This window comes from Corvus brachyrhynchos, unplaced genomic scaffold (genome assembly GCF_000691975.1).
Source record: "Corvus brachyrhynchos isolate BGI_N302 unplaced genomic scaffold, ASM69197v1 scaffold17, whole genome shotgun sequence".
Classification (NCBI taxonomy): Eukaryota; Metazoa; Chordata; class Aves; order Passeriformes; family Corvidae; genus Corvus; species Corvus brachyrhynchos.
In genome coordinates, this window is record NW_008240046.1 from 4,162,329 (window position 1) to 4,183,661 (window position 21,333).

Consider the following 21,333-nt stretch of genomic DNA (forward strand, 5'->3'; position numbering starts at 1 on the left):
TGAGGGTCGGCTTTAAAAAGAAGGAGAACGTGCAGGTGTTCTGCGAGCGCAGTGCCGGGCCGGGGTGTCCTCGGCCGGGCTGTGCCAGCCCCGTCTGACGTACAGCGGGCATGTCATGCTCCTGCCGTGGCCGAAGTTTGCAGTAATTACATAAAATGTAGCGCGGTCTTACGGGGTTTATGTTGGTCCGCGGAGCGAGCCCCGGCTTCTCCTTTAGGCCGCAGATCTCATGGAATTTGAGTTCTGAGCGGTTTTCCCCCTTTTCGTGTAGTCACGGTTGAATTGCGGAAAATGCTCTTTTTCTTTAACTCTTTCTTGTGTGTGCATGGATTAGTAGGAAAAATGCCCTCTAAATGTGCTGATTAAGTTTCTCCTTTTCAATTGCTCCAGTATGACCAAAGCTTAGGAAACAACACTGCTCATCTTGTGCCGCGTATTTATTGTAGTGTTTGATAAATTCGTAATCAGTAAGTTCAGTGAACTGCGTTGCATATTAAAGGCTTTTGTCACATTTGTGACTACAGTCAGTAAGAGCTGTCCTTTTTTGATGAAGTTTTCCTTCGGTAAGGTTCAGGTCGGTGCACACAGACATGCAGGTGTGCAGAAGACACACACACAAAAAAAAGGAGAGCTGTTGAGGCTTTCATGGAATGAATAGTTCTGTAAAATACTATCTTCTTTTTGTGAGAGGTATGTTATTAATAGTTAAGTGGTCGTGCTTTGTATGTCTTTATTTAGTGGCACCTCTTAATTATTTTTTTAAATGTATTTATTTTTTAGTGAGTACTTTCCAAAGGAGCCAGTTTCCCTGCTGCATTTCTGGTTGGAGGTGTTATTTACCCTCTCTACAAAAGTGTTGTGCTCCCTAAAAGAAACTGGTTGCTAATACGGATTGGTCTGTACTGCAACTCTGCTTTTGGCTAAGCTTTTGAAATTGAAGATTGCCTACCCAGGGTGGTTTCTCAATGGACTTTTTGCATATTTATCTTGTAATTTGTTTATTGTGAATGTTGCAAAATTTAGGACACTTCCCTATAAAATGTTTTGTGTAATTTTGTGTGCTTTTCTACATGATTTCTGTAGCAACTGTATGATTTGCACACAGTTCAGTTTTTCTTCATGGGTAAGCTGTGATTTGTGCAGAGTGTGCACAGAGTGAAATGAAATGGCAACACTGGCTAATAGTTTTGTAGTGGTCTGTATTTGTTCTTTTATCAATATATGGTTTTTAAAGACTTCGAGGCAGTATGACTAGAATGGGACTTAATGTATCAGAAAGCCAATCTTGTCAAATAGATTTTTTTTTTTTAATTAACCCTTAAGATCATCCAGAGATCTCGGGAAAAATGCTTACTGTACTGTGGGAAAAACCCCCTAATGTTAGAATGAAATTTAAAAGTGGATGTTTGAAGGGAGGTAGTGAAAACATGCTATGTACTCTCATTTTGTAGTTCATAAACATGGGTAAGATAAGCACGGATCAGTACTTAAAAGCTAACTTTCCATAACTTATGCTGGTAGAGCAGGACCTCTTTTCCTTCTTTATTCTTCCAAAATGGCTGCCTGAAACAGCTTTTGTTCTTCCCCTTGTTAGGATGGCAAGTTTCAATGAAAAGTGGGAGCCTGTCTTATATTCTACCATGCAGTCGCCTGCCTGTGCAGTTGATGAGTCAAGTGAGAGTTTATACCTCCAATGGTCAGAAGAAAGATCTTGGATCAGAAGATACAAATGGATCAGCCCGTGGAGAAACCCTGCATAAAGTTGAAACAGGTAGTACTAAGCTACAATGAGGAGTATGTATAAAAATGTAAAAGCTTAATATGTTTAGTGATAACATTTTTCTTTCAATTGTGTGATACTATGATTGCAGAATTCTTAGTATTTTTTGGTTGTGGGCATCTGTATAGAAAATTCAAATGCATAAGCAGGGAGGAGTGCTGAAATTTATTTCTTTGTCATTCTGATATTTTAAGGGTTTAAGTTTAGAGTAATCAGATTTAAAGTGGCGATGGAGAAAATGTGGATGTTGAAAGGGATTAAGTAATTTAAGAGGTAAGAAATGGAATATATTACTCAACTTTTGCCACTTTGCTTGCTTATTTGAATTTTTTGGTAGTATTTCAGGTATGTTGTGTCAAAGGAACTAATGATAAAGACTGAACTAGTGTCACTGTTGAACAGTGTGGCATTTCAAGGCCAGACTATAAATGACGGGTAAAGAAGGTTGAGCTGTTTCATCTGCTAGAGCTTTCTAATCTGACAGTTGTTAGAACTGCAGCATTCACATTAAACATTTGATACAGGGTGCATAACCTGATCCTCCCTGCTGTTCTATTGTTGATCTTGTGCTTGTTAGGTGCTTGTGAAATTTAGAACTGTCGTGTACTTGCTCCATTGTAGCATCCTCTATTTTTGATGCTTATTAACTCTGAGGCTGCACAGATACAGGCTCGGAAGACTGTGCTTAAGAGATAACAGATGCTTTTCAAAATGAAAGCTCTCTTTCTGTATGCTTTTATGGGAGTGGTCTTTTAAAGAAAATTTCCTTTTCCTCGTTGTCAGGATGGCAGATATTTGTTCCTTCTTTAGTAACTTGTAAATTCCTGGGGCTTGCAACAGTCTTTAAATCTAGGAACTGTAGCCAGCTAAGGGTATTACATTCTAATGCTTGGAAGTACAAAGTGACTCTTAAATGTTGATCCGTCTTGAAGGTTCTAGTCTTATCAACCTCTACTTGTCTGAAAAACAGTGACTGTGAATTGAAGTATTCTGTGTCCTTTTTCCTCAATGATGCACCGTGATTTTGTTCAGTCTCTAAGCTGAGGTAGTAAACTTCGAAAGGGTACTTGATGTACGTAGATCTCTGTGCGTGGATATAATCTTAATATTTTTATGTCTTTCCCCCCCACCCCTGAAAACTTGTGAACCAATCTTTTGTTAAATAGTTTTTGTGATATTTATTTTAATGATAGAAATGGTTGTACATGTTTTTTGAAAAGAAGCTGCTACTCAAAGTTTTTGCAAAACAATCTCAGTGGAAGTTTTTTATCATGAATATTGATGGGTCAGCTGCTTGGTATTTTAAACCAGGTAAGAAAAGAAAGGACAGAAAAAACGAAGAGTTTTTTTTCTTTTGTTTTCAAGTGAAAGGGATGACTGTTTAAGGAATACTAGTTAGTTATGGTGCAGCCTTATTTGCTGTGTAGTAAGATCAGCTTCAGAAATTTATACATGTTATTTTTGCAAGAAAGTATCCTTGAATTGTTATTAGCTGTAGTTCTCAGTTGCTTTTAGGGCATTAACTAACTGCCTGATGGAAACATAGTTACATAGTCCAAGCTTCAAGAGAATCTGATCTTTGAATAATTTGAGTAGCATGTTAAGCTAGGAGTACCTCATTACGTAACACCAACCAGCTTGAAAAATCTTCATTGTTTTTAATATATCACTTTCAACAAGATAATTTTAAATTTTGTTAATGATTATGAATGTGTGGCAAACCTCCAATGTTATAGAGTGGTGGGGCACAAAAGAGTGGATATGTTGGTTTGACATGTTAGAACCATAAGTTTTTTGTTCTAAAAGTTATGTTGAGATGTATGAGATAAGGATGTGGTATTTGTTTGTATTTTCTAGTAGTACTTCTAAGTAGAAATCTCACTGAATTTACTCAAATTTATTGTTTTCCAAATATTAAGATTAATTTCACTATTGTAAATTATATTTTAATTTTTTTAATAGAATCATATCCACAAGTTTCAAAACCACCTAAAAGACTTTGTTTTCATTCCAGCTCCAGTTTGTTACATATGAGTTGTGGGTTTTAGTTTAAATATTCTGTGTTTTAGGGAGCTAACTTTTTTGTAAATGAAGAAGCTTCCATCCCTTAAAATTGAATCCCAGCTTGGAAGCTCTGGAACACTCTAATACATAGCAGCCATAAGCTATATAGAATTAATTATATTTACTAACCTAAAATTTTGCATAAAATTTGTCCCAAACCATAAGTGCACTGTTAAAATATTTTTTTTTAATTTGGGATGCTTTCTGAAATATTTTGCAAATTGGTGTTCTTCTGCAAGCTGCTAGGAGTTTATTGATCAATGCTATATTAAATGTTCACTTTTTTGTTTTGTTTTGCTTTGTTTCTGTCTTTTGAGAGTTTTAAATGTTGGAAATCTGGCAAAAAATTTTCTAATTGTCAGGGTGCAAAGCAATATTAAGATATATTCTAATGTTATGTCAGTCAAACTCTTTACTAAAAAGAAAGGTAGGTACTTCCATATTTACAGGGAGCTTTAATTTTATTTTGCAGGACAAGATACAACCAACACAGGCCAAAACCAGTCTTCACCTAAACAGCCAATCCAAGTAAAAGGTAAAGGAGTACTTAGTGTCTTGAAACTTTACTGCTGTATGCTAGTAGTCAAAAAAAAAAAAAAAAAAAGAAGTGTAAGGAAACTCTGGCTCCTCTTCAATTGTGTAAACAAGTTATGTGAATAGCATTTTAATACACACTTGTGTGCCAGCTTTGTTTGGTACCTGTTTGTTTGAAAACGACTCCTAAAAAATCAAATATAGCAGTATTCTTTCTAATTACACACTCTTCTGTGTTTGTTGGTAATTTTCATTTAATCTGCAGAGTTCTTCAGGAAAAGACTGATTTGTTTGTTCACATGTTGTTGCAGTCTGTCCTCCTTGTGTGTTTTTAGGCATGTCCATTCACCCTCTCAGACTTAATGTGGCTAAGCTGAATACTTGATCTTCCTTGTTCCTTGTTCTAAGTCTTCCTCTGTTCTTTCTTATTACTGAATTAATCTAATCAGTGTTGCTTCTAAATATATTTTGACCATGTGAACTGCCTAATCTGAGGTGTGTAAAGTTCCCATTTGTGTGTAATAATGTGGTGGGCTTGACACTGGGTGGACACCAGGTGCTCACCCAGGGCAGTCTATCACTCCCCTCCTTAGTTGGATAGGGTAGAGAAAATGTAATGGAAGGCTCCTGAGTTGAGATTAGGACAGGGAGAGATCACTCACTGATTACTGTCATGGGCAAAACACATTGGACTTGGGGAAAATCAGTTTATTTTATTGCCAGTCAAATCAGACTACAGTACTGAGAAATAAAAACTAAATCTTACAACACCTTCGTCCAACCCTTCACTTCTTCCCAGGCTTAATCTCCTGCTTTTCTCTAGCTTCTCACCCCCAGTGGTGCAGGGGGATGGGGAACGGGAGCTGGCATCAAGCACATTGTCTCTGCTACTCCTTCCTCCTTGGGGAAAGGACTCATTCTTCCCCTGCTCCAGCATGGGGTCCTTCCACAGGAGACGGTCCTCCATGAACTTCTCCAGCATGAGTCCTTCCCTTGCACTTCAGTTCTTCATGAACTGCTCCAGTGTGGATCCCTCTTCCACAGTGTGCAGTCCTTCAGGAACAGGCTGCTCCAGTGTGGGTCCCCCACAGGGTCACCAATCCTGCCAGCAAACCTGTTCCAGCATGATCTCCTCCCTCCATGGGGCCACAGGTCCTGCCAGGAGCTTGTTCCAGTGTGGGCTTCCCATAGGGTCCCAGCCTCCTTTGGGCGTCCACTGGCTCCGGTGTTTGGTCCTCCATCAGGAGCACAGCTGCCTCACCATAGGCTGCAGGGGGATTTCTGCTCTGGTGCCTGTAGCAGCTCCTCTCCCTCCTTCTGCACTGACCTTGGTGTCTGCAGAGCTGTTTCTGTCATGTGTTCTCACTCTTCTCTCCTGGCTGCGCTTGCCGTTGTGCCCAGTTTCTCCCCCGCCACTGCTTGTTAAATACATTGTCCCAGAGATGCTGCCGCTGTTTGGATGGACTTGGCCTTGGCCTGTGGTGGGTCCCTCTTGGAGCTGGCTGGCATTAGATCTGCCAGACATAGTGGAAGCTCCTGGCAGCTTCTCAGAAAAGCCACCCCTGTAGCCCTCCACTACCGAAAGCTTGCCATGCAAACCCAATACAAGTAAATATATGCTTTACTCATCAGTTACATTGTTTAAAAACATGAATGGCAAAATAAGAGTGTAACTTTCTTTTGTCTTTTTAATTTATCATGACTTGATTTCACTCTGTCTTTATTCACTCCTTCCACACTTTATTATACTAATAGTTCCTATTGTATTATTGTGAGAATTTTACGCCATTAAAAACCGCTTTAGATTACTCCTAGCATTCTATGTATCTAAAGTCCTTCCTGTCTTTCCTCAAAATAAAGAAACATCAAATCATAATTTTATTTTGTAACAAGGTGAATCAGTGTTTATGTATATTTTCTGTACACTTTTGTCTACATCTTTTATGTCAATTTCTTTAGGTTTATTGTCGATTAGTATATGCATGTGGGGAGAAAATACAAGGTAGATAGGAGAAATTATTATTTCTGAGAAATAATTGTGAAAATAGATACATCTTTCAATAAGAGTTTTTCCTCTCTAAATTAAAGATGTGCAAGGAGGAATGTTTATGTTAAGGATTTTGATAGTGTCTGGAAGGTGGAATTCTAATCTTAAAAAGCTGCTCTGACTTAGAAACTTACTGATCCAAGTACTACTAAGTATTACAAAGACAGTAACATTTTTAAAGGATCACTAATCTTAAAACAATGTCCTTTTTAAGTGTTTTTTTAACATTCTCTTTTATAGAGCTTGTCTTTCTCTTGTAAACACCAAATAGTTTTTTTTTCTCCACATTTACTACAGTTTTATACAGTTACTTGAACTAGGAGTAGGATTGTTGAGATACTGTGCAATGTACAATTGTAGTACAATATATACAATGTACAATATATGATTTATTTTAGTGAAATTTACCTGTATTTCTGAAAGATGAATTAGTAAGTGATAAATCTGTAAGTTGTTTTATAGTAAGGTTAATATGATTTGGGTGTGTATTTTTTTAAATAACAGATGGGAAGTGTTCTTGATTAAAAATTATCAACCTGTTCTAACATTAGTAAATGGTGTACTGTTTTTAGAAAATATCTTAAGATTTTTTGCATCACCTTCACTCAGAAGCTTTGTGGGATGAATGTGGTTATTCAGGGACTTAAAAAATTGTTCAAGTTCAAACTGGATGAGAGAAATCAGATTATTATGATAAATATTGATACCTCTACTGTTAGTGCATCGTGGAGAGTCAAGCAATATATTTTGTTGCTAAGCTGCAAAAAGACAATGTAGAAGTCTGGGAAAAATTTTCTCGAAGTCTTTAAAAGCAGTGTCTTTCTGTAAGTATCCTGTGAGGAGTAGCTCTGGACCAACTGTAGAAATCATATCAGTCCTGTGGTATGCCTGAAGTTCACGTGTGCTCTAAGGTCTTCTCATCAGTAGAATCCGAGCTTTTTGTTTTAAGTTGTATTCTGTAATGTTAGTTACATTACAGTGTTGGTTGTGTTATATCCTTCCGAATGTAACTAGTCTTCCAATAAGCATATTTTTAATGCATGTTAGTGTATAGTGATTTACATTTGAGAATAAGATGAAATTATGTACATACAGACAAGTGGGAAATAATGGCATAAATTTAAAATTCCATTTATAATTTTTCTGAATATGTGTGGTGTTCTTTTCCTTGTGCATGAAAATCTGATGTGATAAGAGTACATTTTTTAGATATAAAAAGCATTATAAATAAAGAATTAATGTTTTTAATTGTTATAAATGCCCAATGTTAAGAGTACTAATTTTGAAAGTAATAGTTTAGAAAAATGATGTATACAGTCTGCCTCATTTCTCTGTATGCTCAGCAAGGGTCAAAAGTCTTATTTGCAGAAGCTGGACTTGATTATTGGAAAAAATAGAAATGGAGCAGTCTGTTGGTATTTCAGTTGCTAGACCAGGGGTTTCCAACTGGCCATATTTGAATGCTATTTATGTAGCCAAGCACCATCTCTGACATCAAAGTTGGAGAGGTAGCTGGCAGTGGCAGTTATGTTTGAGAACCCTGAACTACAGCTTAGTAAGTAGCATTTTTGCAGGTAAATCATTCTACTCTTACTCGTTTCCACAATGAGGAAGATACCTTACTCTTCACTGTCAATTTTCTGTATCACTGGCAAGCATTGTTTTTCAGATTTCCACTTAGAGATATTACAATATGACACTAGATTGAGTTACTTTTTGAAGTTTCTGCTGTAGTCTCCATGAGTGACTTAACTTGTGTATCTATTTCTTTATTTAAGTGAAAGCAGTCCTTAAAAAAAGAGAGTATGGACCAAAATACACACAGAATAACTTCATCACTGGAGTCAGAGCAATAAATGAGTTTTGTCTTAAATCCAGGTATGATGGGTTTGAGTTGAGATTTAAATTCAGAATATTTGTTCATATGTGCATGAGAAGTAATTGTGATTGTAGAGTGATTTTGCACAACTTTTTCTAAATGCTTTTGTGTATACATAATTTTAAGTGGCTGAAGTTAGTTCTTGCTTAGTTTTACAGTGGACTAGGAGCTTGCACTTAATTTTCATGTTTCATTACTTGCTTCTTAGAGTAGTTTATTTGTACCTATGAGACCATAAATCTCGTTGGGGGGAGACACCTCTGTTCTTCACCTGTTTTTACATAATGGTGTAGATGCCCTAATGTGTAGCTCAGCATAGGAAATTTTGTCTGTTTCCCCAAGTAGCTTTGTTATCTTCAGCCTTTTGCAGCTTGTGCTGGGAGTATAAATTTTGGGATTAAATTTGTTAACTTTTCTTGTCACATGACTTCTGATTTCCATTTAGAGATGCTAATTCATAAATCTGCTTGTTTAACATATGTACACATTATCAGTTACATACGGATCATTCATTGGATGTTTTATTATATAGTGTTTTAATACTTTGTCTTCAGTATTTCATAGTATGAAGACATGATTTGGACTTCTGTGTTTGAAAAACAGTAGTTTTCAATAGCCTCCTAGAGATACTTGCTTCATGTTATCTATATGTTCTGTTTGAAGTAAACAACTTCACTTTTTTGTACAGCAAATTAGTAATATCAAAATTGTGGAACATCACCTAGACATAAAAGTCAAATTAGAACAATATGATCCTTTCCTTGCACTAAGCTCTTTGACCCCTTTCTTTAGTGATTTAGACCAGCTGAGGAAAATTAAGCGACGGAGTCCCCACGATGACACTGAGACTTTCACCGTGTACCTGAGATCGGATGTAGAGGCAAAGTAAGAACATTTTAAATGGATGATGAGAGAGAGAAAAGAGTTTTTAAAGTCAGGTTTGCAATGTATAAGGGCAATAATGTTTTTTGTTTTCTATCAGAACAGATTTTATATCCTGATTATTGTAATAATTACTTTGCATATATAAAATTGGAGGGTATGTTTTTATGCTTGAAAAAAAAGTTGCATGAATAGAAACATTGTTAAGTTACTTTTACTTCATGCAGGTCTCTTGAAGTTTGGGGTAGTCCAGAGGCTCTTGCCAGAGAAAGAAAACGACGTAAAGAGGCAGAGATCAAGTACAGAGAAAGTGAGTATAGAGTTTTCAAAGAACTTGAAATATAACAATCAGGTATGATTGTTAGAAATCCACCAGACAGTGTTATTTTATTGAGAACATGTAAATTTGGAACTAGCAATTGCTGATTAGGTTTTATGGCATAATCTTAGAGTAGCATGTTTTACTATCTATGCAGATATAGTCTGTTACTATCTTGCAATTTATCTTCTTTGTGATGCAGCAAGAATGTACATTCAGTTGAGATCTGTAGTCATACTCTTTTGGGGGGGCTTTCAATTTCTAGATGATAATTTACATTTTCAATGCCTTTGCATTTCTTTTAATTTTTCTAATAGTTTTCTAATTCTAATTTTGAAAAGAGTTAAAACTGATCCAGATGTTTATACCATACCGTTACTCATTAATTTTTTTCCTCTGAAAAGAATTCAGCTTGCCTTTGTGTTTCAGAAGGGGAGAAGTACCCCCAAATAATATATTTTTGTGTAATGTTATTTTTGTTATCCTTTCTGATATTGTCAATAACATGTACAGCCAAAGCAGTAGTGTTTAATGTATTTGGATCTGTCTAGTCAGTTAAAATCACACAAGAGGCAATACTGCTTCAAGATACTTAGTGCAGTTGTGCACCTTAAAATGAGAGGTAAAGTTTTTTGGAAACAGTTGTGCTGCTAGAACACCCTTCTGGCAAAAAAGGCTAGAACTGCAGGTACCTGTTAAGGTATCTGTAAGTGTACTGAAAGTGCAGTCAGGAGCCTTGACCTGGAGAATAATTTTTGGATATAAATAAAATGCCTGAATTTGCAGAAGTGTATTGAGGTTTTACCCTCTGTGCATTATCATTTGTTGGTAGAAATGATAACAATATATAGGATCATAACATATTGTATTTGTCATTTTGCATGAGTATATAACAACATGTGTTTGTGATTAACAGTATCAAGAGAGGATTTTTTTCACAGATAGATTATGCTGCATAAAAAAAGTAGACTTCAATTCCTGAAACTACTGGTTACTACTACATATTCATGATACTAATTTTGTATTGCAGATCTGTTTAGAAACCAAAGGCTGTTGTGGGAATACAAGGAGTTCTTTGGAAATACTAAGGTAAGGACGTTTTCAAGTATTTGGCTAGAAAAGTGTCATGAAATGTATTATGCTACCTTTTGAAGGAAAATTAGTGTAACTGAATATTATTGGAAGATTTATTTGCACTTTATTGTACTTTTTGTAGTTTACCAGATCCATATCTGATATGCAGTAGTAAATGTTATGATGACAGCTTGAATGGGTTCGTACTGTGGCAGTGTAATCCACCAGTAAGAGGGTTTGTTTTTTCAGTTGCCTTCTTACCAAAATCACAGCTGTACTCGTGATTTCATGTATAACCTATTAATATGTACAGTGAATATATTGTTAATTAAAAAAACCTAAGTAAGTTTCTTTAAGGAAAAAGACCCCAGAAGATGAGTGCTTTTGTCTATGCACTGCTGGCCCGTCCTCTTTGCTTAAGCAGACAGATACCCTAGATCCAGGTGTTGGGTGTATAGAATGATTCTGTAGCAGGTTCTGGGCCTTATGGCTGCAGTGGCCTCTGCTGCAGACTTCACTGGAGGTTTATTTTTTTTATAGCCAACTATTTGTAGAAATATGGAAGACCCAACTGCACTTTGGCTGAACATTCAGTAGTAAATTAGTTGCCTTCAAGAACTGTAGCTTCACTTTTGCAATACAGGGTAGTGCAAAGTTTTTAATTTAATAATAAATAATTTAATATTTAATAATTTAATTTTTATTTTATGGTAGGTGTCTCACGAGGTCTAGATTTAGTTATTAAATAATCTGTCATTTCTTTACGTAGCCACGCTCCAGTTCAGCAGCTATGTTTTTCAAGGGACCAGGGAAGGTGGTAATGGTAGCTATTTGCATGTAAGTAAAAAAAATAATGTTTTGTTTATGCAAGTATAAAGCAATTTATTTATTGTCCTGGAAATAGGAACAGTGTGTGTATTTAAGATAAAGATACCTGTGTCTGTAACTGAAATCAATAGATCTATCTATTTTTTGTTGATAGGAGAGAGTTTATGTGAATACATTCATCAGTACATAGCGATCAGGTATTGAATATATCTCTGATGAGAGAAGAGCAATTTTTTTGGAATTGATCAGACAATAGAGTTTCTTAAAGTAAAAACTAAAATTTTGAAGGATGTGAAGAAGCAGGTATTTAAAATTGTCCTTTTTTCTTGCTCCTTGAAAGGAAGCTTTTCATACATTTTAAACAGTCTTCCATATAACCAACAGAAAACAATTCACTTTTCTCTTTATACTGTTCTTTAGCTGTTTTCTTTCCTAATTGAAAAGGGGGTATTTTTTGAGTTTTTTAGCTTTCACAAGTTTGAATGAAACAAGGTTAAATTAATGATTCTGATGTAAAACAAATGATCACAGAGACTATCTGGTATGAAATAGGAGGAAGTGTGTTAAGTTTTTCTCAGGAAATGGAGGCTAAAAATTACTTGCCATGAAACCTTGCAGTTTTTAAATACATTTTGTTTTATAAAAGCTATTTAATTTTAAAGGCCTTATTGATATAACCAAGCATAATAGAAAGAGGGAAAATACTTTTTTTGGCCCAGGAAACCAAAACATTTTGAGCAGGAAGTAACTCTTTGAGCTTCTGCAAAACGATATTCTTTTATTTGGGGAAGAAAAATACAAAGCTCATTTTACTGAGAACCTCCCTTTTTACTGAGTATTCTACTAGTAACTGTTCAGAGCCTTTTAAATTAAAAACATGTAAGAATTTTTAGTATGGATGTTTCTAATGGAAAAAAAAAGACTGGGGGTGTTGTGGTCATTTCTACCTCCTTCTGTTTCTTACACTCATACAGAGAAAACAGACCTTTCCTCTTGCTTTCTAGATAGAGCATAGCTGTAAACATTGCATTCTCTTCATAAATACCTTTGGATTTTTGAGTATTGGTATACAGGAATGCTTGGCAGCCAGTCCAGGAGAAATTTGTAGAGATAGTTGTGTTGCTCAGTCATCTTTTCGTGGAGCTTTTTCAGAAGTTCGAGCTACTGTGGAACTCAAATATCTTACGACTTTTCAGAGATTTAAGTCAAGGCCAGCATCAGTGCTCCTTTGCTTGTGGTCCTGATATTTTTAAAGGATTTTGGCTTTGTCTCAAGAAGAATCAATCTGTCTTAACTTCTGCAGTTAGAATTATTTGGTAGACTTTTAACAAACTTCAGGTTTCCCCAGTGAGGATGAAATGTGGTTCAGTCAAAAGTTGAGTTGTTCTATGGATCCGTGTGTGAGGGTATAGACCAGCTGCACTGGAACACTCTTGTGTTAATAGCTTTGGTTTGTGTTCTGTTAAGATTTCCTACTTTCAGGTCCATGCAGATAGAAATGAGGTAGCTAAATCAGTTCGGTACAATGGAGCAAATACTTTCTGAAGTGGTGGTGACTGATGTAGAATGTAACTTTGTTTCCAACCAAATCAGAGCATTTTAGCTGCCTTCTCAGAATCTGCTGGGTTTGCTTCCTCTAACTTGAATGTAACTTCTGGCACGTGTTGTTAAAATACGCCACTACAAGATGTTGTTAAAAGTCTCTTGTAACACTTAATTTCTTTAGATAATTTAAAAAATTGACAATAAATGAAACTCATGTTAAAAAAATATAGAGGAGGATATTATAATTCTCTAGTCTGATTTTCTGTGCAATATGATTATAGCAGTTAACCTACTGATTCTGATGATCTTTGAAGTGAGAATGTAGACTTGGACTTTAGTGCTAATAGTTACCTTTGTGCAACATAGGACAGTGTTTACTCCAGTAAACCTGTAGCTGTAAAAATGTCTTCTTCATTCACACTGAGCATCTTAATGGAGAAGTTCCATAGATAATTTTTACAGTGTAATCTAGTGACAGCCTTGTCTTCCTGTCTCTTGCCTTCCTGTCTCTTATCTTACATTTGTATCCTACTGAGAATGGCTCAGACTGAGATTGAAGTAGGGAACCTTGCCCTATAGAATTGGGAGAGGATGTGTAGGAGGCAAAGGACTGAAAAAAATAGAAAAGGAAGTTGTTAAGACTTGTATTCTCCCACTGGTAGAAAATTAGTTGTTCTGAGTAGTGACTGTGATGGTAGTTTTCAGGAAGTGTTACTTGTTTGGGACTGCTTAGAAGTTAATGATTTTTGAAAAATAAATTGTGTATCATTATCAAGTTTAGCTGAAAGGATATTTTTCACAGTAACCATGCAGAAAATCTATATGAGTTATCTGTCTGCACAGCTCTCTAATTATTAAACTGATATTTGAGTTTACCACTTTCTGGCAGGTAATGCATGATTGTACAGCACCTGTGGTTTTGCTGTAAATATTAAACATCAAATATTTTGGTATTTCTTCTCTTTGTTTTCAGAAATGGGTTGAATTTTTTCTTTAAGCTACTTGCTTGGGTTTACACGGGTTCTGCAAGTATGTTTTCAGAAGCCATACATTCTTTAGCAGACACATGTAACCAGGTGAGTATTTTTTTCCATTCTGCTGAAGTTAGTACTTGTAATAAAACTTGGAATAAAGACAGATACTTACAGTAGTTGTTGTGCACTTGAATTAAAAAAAAAATAGGATGCTTTTTAATTTGTATTAATGTAAAAATGAGAAATCAGAATGTAGATTTTGAAGTTTTTTTGGAAATAAGTTGAAGGAGGGGAGTTTCAGTAAGAACTGTACTCAGCTACTTCATGGATCATGAGTGGTACTTGAAACTAAGATGATTTTAGTTAATATTTTGGTTCAATGTTAACTTGAAATGCTTCTCCTGTCAGTTATTGTAATATAATGTCAGACTTTGTTACTTATTCATCCCTAGGTAGAATAATGATGAGAATTTGAGCATCTTGTTTTCTTTTTCTATTCCTAGATTACCTTACCAGCCTCTCACAGCACAAGTAGCCACATACATGGCACGTTTACTTTGAGAAGTGAAGTGGCAGGCTCAGAATTGAGCATGTAATATTAATGTGCAGGGATAAAATTAATGTTGTTTTTTCCACTGTTTTCTATAGTATGCTTGAAGCATGTGTTATGAGACCTTAAAATGATATTGCAAGGCTTTGGGGGGAAAAAAATCAACCCTTAAAGAAAGGGTTGAAAGAAAGGCTCATGCAGCTCAAGAAAGATGAGTCCTTGGGCAGCTTGTAATTCATAAAATGCAACAGTCTTGTGCTCCTCCAAATTTGAGGAATCTATGGAACCTTAGAGCAGGCTGAATATCTTGAAAAGTCTATTAACATAGTTTTGGCAAACTTTTTCCTTGAGTTGGACCTAGTATGCTTTTCCGTCCCAGAAGACTGCGTTAGGACTCACATTTTGTTTGATGGTTTTACACAACCTTTCAGCTGTTCCAAATGTAAAGTGAAGACAGGGGTGCTCCTAATTCAACTGATAGTACTTAAATGTATGGGGAGGCCAGCCTTGAAGTGTTTGATTTTTCACTTGGCCAAGTGTGTCAATGTACAGGTGAACCAAGTTTGATAGTGGTATTATATACATTGAAGAGCTATTCTTTTAAATAGTTTTTTTTTAATAGTTTTTTAAATATCAAAGTTGAACGTTCCACTGAAATGTGGAGGGTTTGTTTTGTTTTTTCAAATAATTGTGTGGTTTTGGGAAAAACACAGGAGAAACCTTGCTGCCTCAAAGCAGCTTGCTGCTGCTAAGACTAAAGTGTCTGCATTTTAGTATTTGTTACTATGTTTCATTATCCATAGTCCTAAAACAAAACATGTGCTTTGCAAAATTCAGGTCTAGATTTATAATTTATTTGCATCAACAACTTAATACATGCCTAATTAAATATATGCCAGATAGGCAATTTAGATGGCAGGGGGTTATTTCTTCCTTCAAAATATGCTGAAAAGTTGCAGTGTAAAGTTACTGCTTTAAATGTTATGTCATCATCATACTACACCACAGTCAGTATAATTTCTCTTCAAGAGGGATTTATTTAAAAAGCTTTGTTCCATGAGCAACTTCATTCCTTTGCGCTGAAGCACAGCAATAACACTTGTGATTGCATGTAATGTTCATTTTCAGTTGTAATTCTAAGTTATAATTAACAGTAATTATATATAGACGCACCATATAATTGTGTATATATTATATATGTAGGTATAGCTAACAATTTTTTGGCAGTGGTAGATTTAGATGACAGATTTTGAGGATTATATTCCAGCTCTAGTAAGATATCAGTAGCAAAGCATATATGCGGTTCAACAAATTGCATCTATCTTTACCTTTCAAGTTGAGTTGATACAGAATGTTTCTAATTTTTTTTTCCTTTTAACCTTTTGTCTTAAATAGGCGTTGCTAGCTTTGGGCATCAGTCAGTCTGCACGGACGCCTGACCCTAGTCATCCGTAAGCTTTTTGAGTAAATAAAGATTTTGGTAACTATATATAGGAGTAAGATCAGTTCTTGTTTGTGCATCGCCTTGTTCTTTTTAATTTGCTGTTCTGTGTCATTTCTGAAATGTATTGTTTCTGATTTTGCAATAGATAAAATAAGAAAAGGGTTTTCTTTCAAGCTGCAGGGGTTGTAGTTTCAGTGGCTTGGTGCATGTTTTGGTTGGTTTTTTGTTGGGGTTTTTTTTTTCATGGTATGCTTTTGCTATGTTTTCTTTTAATTGACATTATTTCTCTAAGTTGTTGTGGGCTCTTCTGCCTCTTCTAACTAATAGATCTACTTCGTTTTTACACACTGTTCATGTGGATCACAGGATTTTTTAAAAATAAAAATTACTGTCCTCTTCCTTTTTTCAACAAAGTGCTATTATGTGAGCCAGTTACTTGTACCATAAGGAGTTGTGTTTGACATTAACTGCTCTTTGTTTTTATCTAGTAATAGGGGTAGTACTTGATAAATTTTTACAAGTTCATGAAAGTTACAGCTGTACTCTACATTATATTTTCTTGGGGTTGACCTGTTTTACTCTTCATATGTTTGGGCAAGTAATTCATTCTTTAAGCACTAGTTCAAAAATACATCTAATTTATGGAATTAGTTACCCTTTTTTTCATTAACAGCATCATTAAAATTTGAAAAATTTAAATCTTAGATTTGTGCAAATATTCATCATATCTCCTTTTTCCCTCTCACTTCTTTCCCTTCTTCCTTAATATAGGCAAAAAAAAATGCACTGTTTGTAGATGGAGTTAAAACCAAAAAAAGGAATAAATACATACTTTTAATATTGCTTTAATTCTTTCACTGCACTTAAAAACTGCAAGTGTTGAATGTCTGTAGTTAGCTGTACTACTGAGAGATGTATAAATTTTATTCCCTTTAAATTAGTATTATGAATTATGTAGAATGGATGCTCACAAAACTAGAGTCCTCATTTAGAGGTAGCATTTCACTAAAATCTAAACCTGACGTGAATGTTGTTCGGTTTTTTTTTTTTTTTCCAGTTGTAAAATCCTCAGTCATTGTACCAAAGCTAATACAGCTGTTTAAAAACAGGTTATAAAAATATTTATGCTTGGTGTCCTTGCATGTATTAGATATCCTTTTTCAAGTAGACTGGTTTTTTTTCCCCTTGGATTAGATTGGATTTAGCTGCTTTGTCTTAAATAGATGCCAAGTCATATGATGATAATTTAAGGCATGTAAAAATTGATGGCAAACTTTGAGATATGTTTGTAGAGATGTAGAATCTTATATTCCTGAAATAATTTTCTTTCCTTTCTTCTAGGTATGGTTTCACAAATATGCGCTATATTGCCTCCCTGATTAGTGGAGTTGGCATTTTCATGATGGGTGCAGGACTTTCTTGGTATCATGGGATCATAGGTTTACTCCACCCTCATCCTGTAGAATCTCTTCTGTGGGTAAGCTAATCTTGTTTGGTATTGTATTTAAAACCAGTGACTTAATAAAAAATAGTGTCATAGTCTGAAGTTCTCTTCGTGAGTCAGTTTGAATCCCAACACAATTAACTGAAACCATTTTTAATGAAAATGTGTTTAAAGAAAAAAAAATCTTTTTAAGAGCTACAGTTGATCTTGGAGCAAAATGAGCTGTTCTCTAAACCCTGCATCTTCCTTTTATAGCCCCCACCAAGAGGTCCTCCTTTCCTGTTTTGGAATATATTGCATGAGTCGAATATTATTGGTTTCCTTCTGTTTAGGAAAATTACATGGCACAGTGTGTAATGTGGTTCTGGAACGCTACATTTGGATAGCCTGTGGTGAAGAGATCTGTAGAAATATGCATATGATATAGTAACTGATTCTTTTTTTTCCTTACAGGCATACTGCATTTTAGCAGGGTCATTGGTATCTGAAGGAGGTATGTCGTTTCAAGTTCCTATTTCAGTATTTGTAATCTCTTAAGATTACTGTGTCAGTAATTACAGTAATAATTGATCCTTGCTCACGCAGTGAAGTTTTGAGCTCTGTTGCAAATACTTGTAAACAAACAAAAAGAAACGTGTGAAAACTTTTCTTTTTTATATATGTCTATATAATAAGAAGTTGAAGAACACATAATCTGGGAAGTAGACATGGAATGCCTTTTTGGTATTAAACTGTCAGTGAATATAACTGTTCTGATTTGTATGGGAGACACATGTAGAAAAGAAAGCAACTATTCTTTATCTTTATTCAAAGTATCAATAATCAGAGCTTTCTTTATGATCTGTTGCTATGATATAAAGAAAAGTTCCCTCTTTTCAAAATGGAAACAAGTCTTTTTGCCTCTAGCATCTTTCAGCAACAACTTTGTTGTTTCAGCCACCCTCCTTGTTGCTATAAATGAAATTCGGAGGAGTGCTCGAGCCAAGGGTCTCTCATTTTATCAATATGGTATGTATCATTATAGCAGTAAGGTATGTGGTTATTTAAAACACAATCTGTTCACTACTATTTGCATAATGATAGAAACCATTTTCTGTTTTCCCTTTTCCCTTTATTGATCTATTTTCTATTCTACTAACAAATAACATTTTACAAATTAGGTGAAAACTATTCATTTAAGAGCACTGCTTAAATACTTGGCTAAGTGCATGTATTTTTCAGGATAAATTGCCCTTTTAATTTTTCTAACATTTTTGAGATGCTTCCATAACTGGGTTTTTCTGTGTATGTATAAATGCTTTCAGAAGTGTGTGCATATGCCAAAATTCAGATTACACCTATATACTTGCATAAATTGTTCTTTTAAACTGCTGTTGTTATTATAGTTTAAGTACTGTGCATAATGTAGTAAAGCTAAGCTTTCAAAGCAGTGTAATTTTTTTTGTTGTATGTACAGTTGTGCAGAGTCGTGATCCCAGTACCAATGTGGTGTTACTGGAGGATGCCGCAGCAGTTCTGAGCGTGGCTGTAGCTGCTACCTGTATGGGTCTGACTTCTTTAACAGGTAAAATTCTGCACAGAGGCAAGCAGAATGTGGATTTCTTCCCATGCATGATATGAACATAGAGCATTTCGTTTGTATTGGTTGCCAAATATGTCTCTGCTCTTTTTTTCTGATACTTGTACTCTGTAAGCAGATTTTTGAGCTATTTTGTCATACAAACTAAGTTATTTTTTACTAAACGTAGGATGATCTGTGTAGCAAATGGTTCAAAGAATGTCTTTGCTGCATAGTTAAGTTTTCTAAAGAGGGATGATTACTTATTCATCCCTTTTTAAGTATTGATTTTTAAAGACAATAATTATTGGAATTTTGTTTCTTGTGGGTTCTAATGGCTTCATTGTGAGTTTCATTTTTTATATAGAATTAATTTTTAAATTTAATTTCTAGTTTCCTTCATCAGCTTAAAAACACAGTACTATTTCTGTAGATATGAACATGAGTGTTTGAAACTTATTAATAAGTACTGTATTCCAGAAATGGTTAATACTTGCAAATTTTTGAGTTACTGATGAAAGAACACTGGATTTTGTGCTGCTACCTATGTTGAGGTGAATATAACTTTGTGTATAAATTTGTTTACTAATATAGAAACACATATACAGACAAGAGTTTACTTGTTTATTAGTCCTGCAGGAGACAGGATTGGTCCTAGGAGGGACTTAAGGATTTATTTTAAGTTAGCTTGTTTTCTTCCAGCTTCATTATGTTCCTCAGTAGGAAAAAATCTCCACTGAATTAAAAAAAAAAACAAAACAAAAAAAAAAACTTGAAAAAAAACCCCACCAACCAAAAAAATCTCACTAAAAAGCAAAACCCAGAAAACACCTCAAAACTATGTACTCTTTTCAGTGTGAAATTGGAATTCTCTGCTATATTTTAGAAATACTCTGTGAAACTAATTTGCTCTATCTTGTTTAGGAAACCCGTATTATGACAGTGTGGGGTCTCTAGGTGTTGGAACTTTGTTAGGAACTGTGTCAGCATTTCTAATCTACACTAACACTGAAGCCCTGCTGGGACGATCCATTGAACCTGAACAACTGCAGCGGCTCACTGAGTTACTGGAAAGTGATCCTGTAGTAAGGTAAGGATCTTTACAGCTCAGTCTCTACTATGAACAACAAAAAGCAAGAAAATAACGTTTAATGGGAGAAGTCTGGTAAGATTATTTTTAGTGTGGAATCTTCTGTATTGGGATTCTAGAATCTTTATTATTGCTGACTTCTATTTCTGTGCTAAAACTTTCAGTAAGTGAATACTTGGATCTCTCGGGTGTTCAACAGCTAAAATAGCATTGCAGATATGTTCTAACAGCCACATTAACTACAGGAATTGACAGTGACTTAATGAGAAAGCCATCACAGGCTTAAAACTATTTTCAAATGCATGAAATGCAAGTGCTTAAATGATACTGTTATGTTGCTTGAATAGTTTATTAGCACTTAAATACTTAAGTTCTGTTAATATTCAGTGTGTGGAATTCTGTAGCAGTTGGCAGGATGTGCTACAGTGGTATTATGATGCAATGGATTCTGCATGTTACATGCTTATAGAATTAACTCAATGCTAATTTCTCCTTCTTTGCAAGTCTGCAATTTGTAGTAAACTTACAGCTCATCGTAATTCTAAAATCTTGCTTAAATGCTTTTCAATGAGCTATTTTAGCTTTAACCCTCTTAACCTTGATTTAGAAGAAAACTTATTTTTGTTTTCTTTTTAATCTTTATTTAGGAATATATTTCTGTGTAAATCAGCTGAAATGTTCTAGTGCTTTTTTAATTTGTAGTAAGTTTTGAGCTGTGAAGGAAAAAAAAACCCAAGCCCATTAGTTAATGCCAGAGCACTTGAAAGAAACTAAGTGCTGCATCCTCACAGTTCCAAGCAAGAGGTCTGGACGACATGCCCTTCATTCCAGAAACTAAACAAGATTCCTATTTGGAATACAATTCTGTTAGTACTTTCACATGTCAGTAACTAAATTGAGTATTTGTGGTGGCCCTGGGTTAGTCTGAATGGTGAAGGATGTGTCAGCAGTGCTGTGTTAGAGAAGGTGAATTCACATGACTATTTATATGGGACTTCTATAGTTCTTTTTTTCGAAGCGCACAGGTGGCTTTTGCTTGTCTGAGGCTGAAATAATAAAATTTCTCCCAGGCCAAGTACCATTTTATATTGTATTCTGTTTTATAGGTGGCTCTAACTTCTCAACAGAGCAGACTTAGTTCACGTTCTTCTTGCTGTAGATTTTTTTTTTTAACAAGAAGTACCTTAATTTTTAAAAAGCGTGAATAATAAAAGAAGTAAAGACTTAGTGAGAAACTGTGTGTTTTTATTTTCTGGAGGTTAGAAGCTGAAACATGTTTAGGTGTTTATCATACCTTCTGTATGCACTTTGTCTTCAGTTA

At 35.1% G+C, this 21,333-nt stretch overlaps 1 protein-coding gene across 3 annotated transcripts in view; it reads left to right on the forward strand.

Moving 5' to 3' along the window:
• The first annotated feature begins 1,570 nt into the window (after positions 1–1,570).
• The window catches only part of SLC30A9 (solute carrier family 30 member 9), a 34,279-nt gene continuing 14,516 nt past the window's right edge, over positions 1,571–21,333 (forward strand). Inside the window, exons 1-14 of one of the 3 annotated variants that reach the window (XR_001865271.1) lie at positions 1,571–1,771; positions 4,317–4,379; positions 8,204–8,303; positions 9,097–9,189; positions 9,414–9,496; positions 10,536–10,594; positions 11,349–11,416; positions 13,926–14,028; positions 15,872–15,927; positions 17,262–17,397; positions 17,818–17,857; positions 18,301–18,372; positions 18,821–18,928; positions 19,847–20,012. Coding sequence is in view for 1 of the 3 variants with exons in the window: in XM_008641399.2 (XP_008639621.1) it covers positions 1,609–1,771; positions 4,317–4,379; positions 8,204–8,303; positions 9,097–9,189; positions 9,414–9,496; positions 10,536–10,594; positions 11,349–11,416; positions 13,926–14,028; positions 15,872–15,927; positions 17,262–17,397; positions 17,818–17,857; positions 18,301–18,372; positions 18,821–18,928; positions 19,847–20,012 (1,310 nt within the window). In the remaining 2 variants the exon portion in view is untranslated. The remainder of the gene's footprint in view (positions 1,772–4,316; positions 4,380–8,203; positions 8,304–9,096; positions 9,190–9,413; positions 9,497–10,535; positions 10,595–11,348; positions 11,417–13,925; positions 14,029–15,871; positions 15,928–17,261; positions 17,398–17,817; positions 17,858–18,300; positions 18,373–18,820; positions 18,929–19,846; positions 20,013–21,333) is intronic. The other 2 variants (XM_008641399.2, XR_001865270.1) reach the window with 2 other exon arrangements.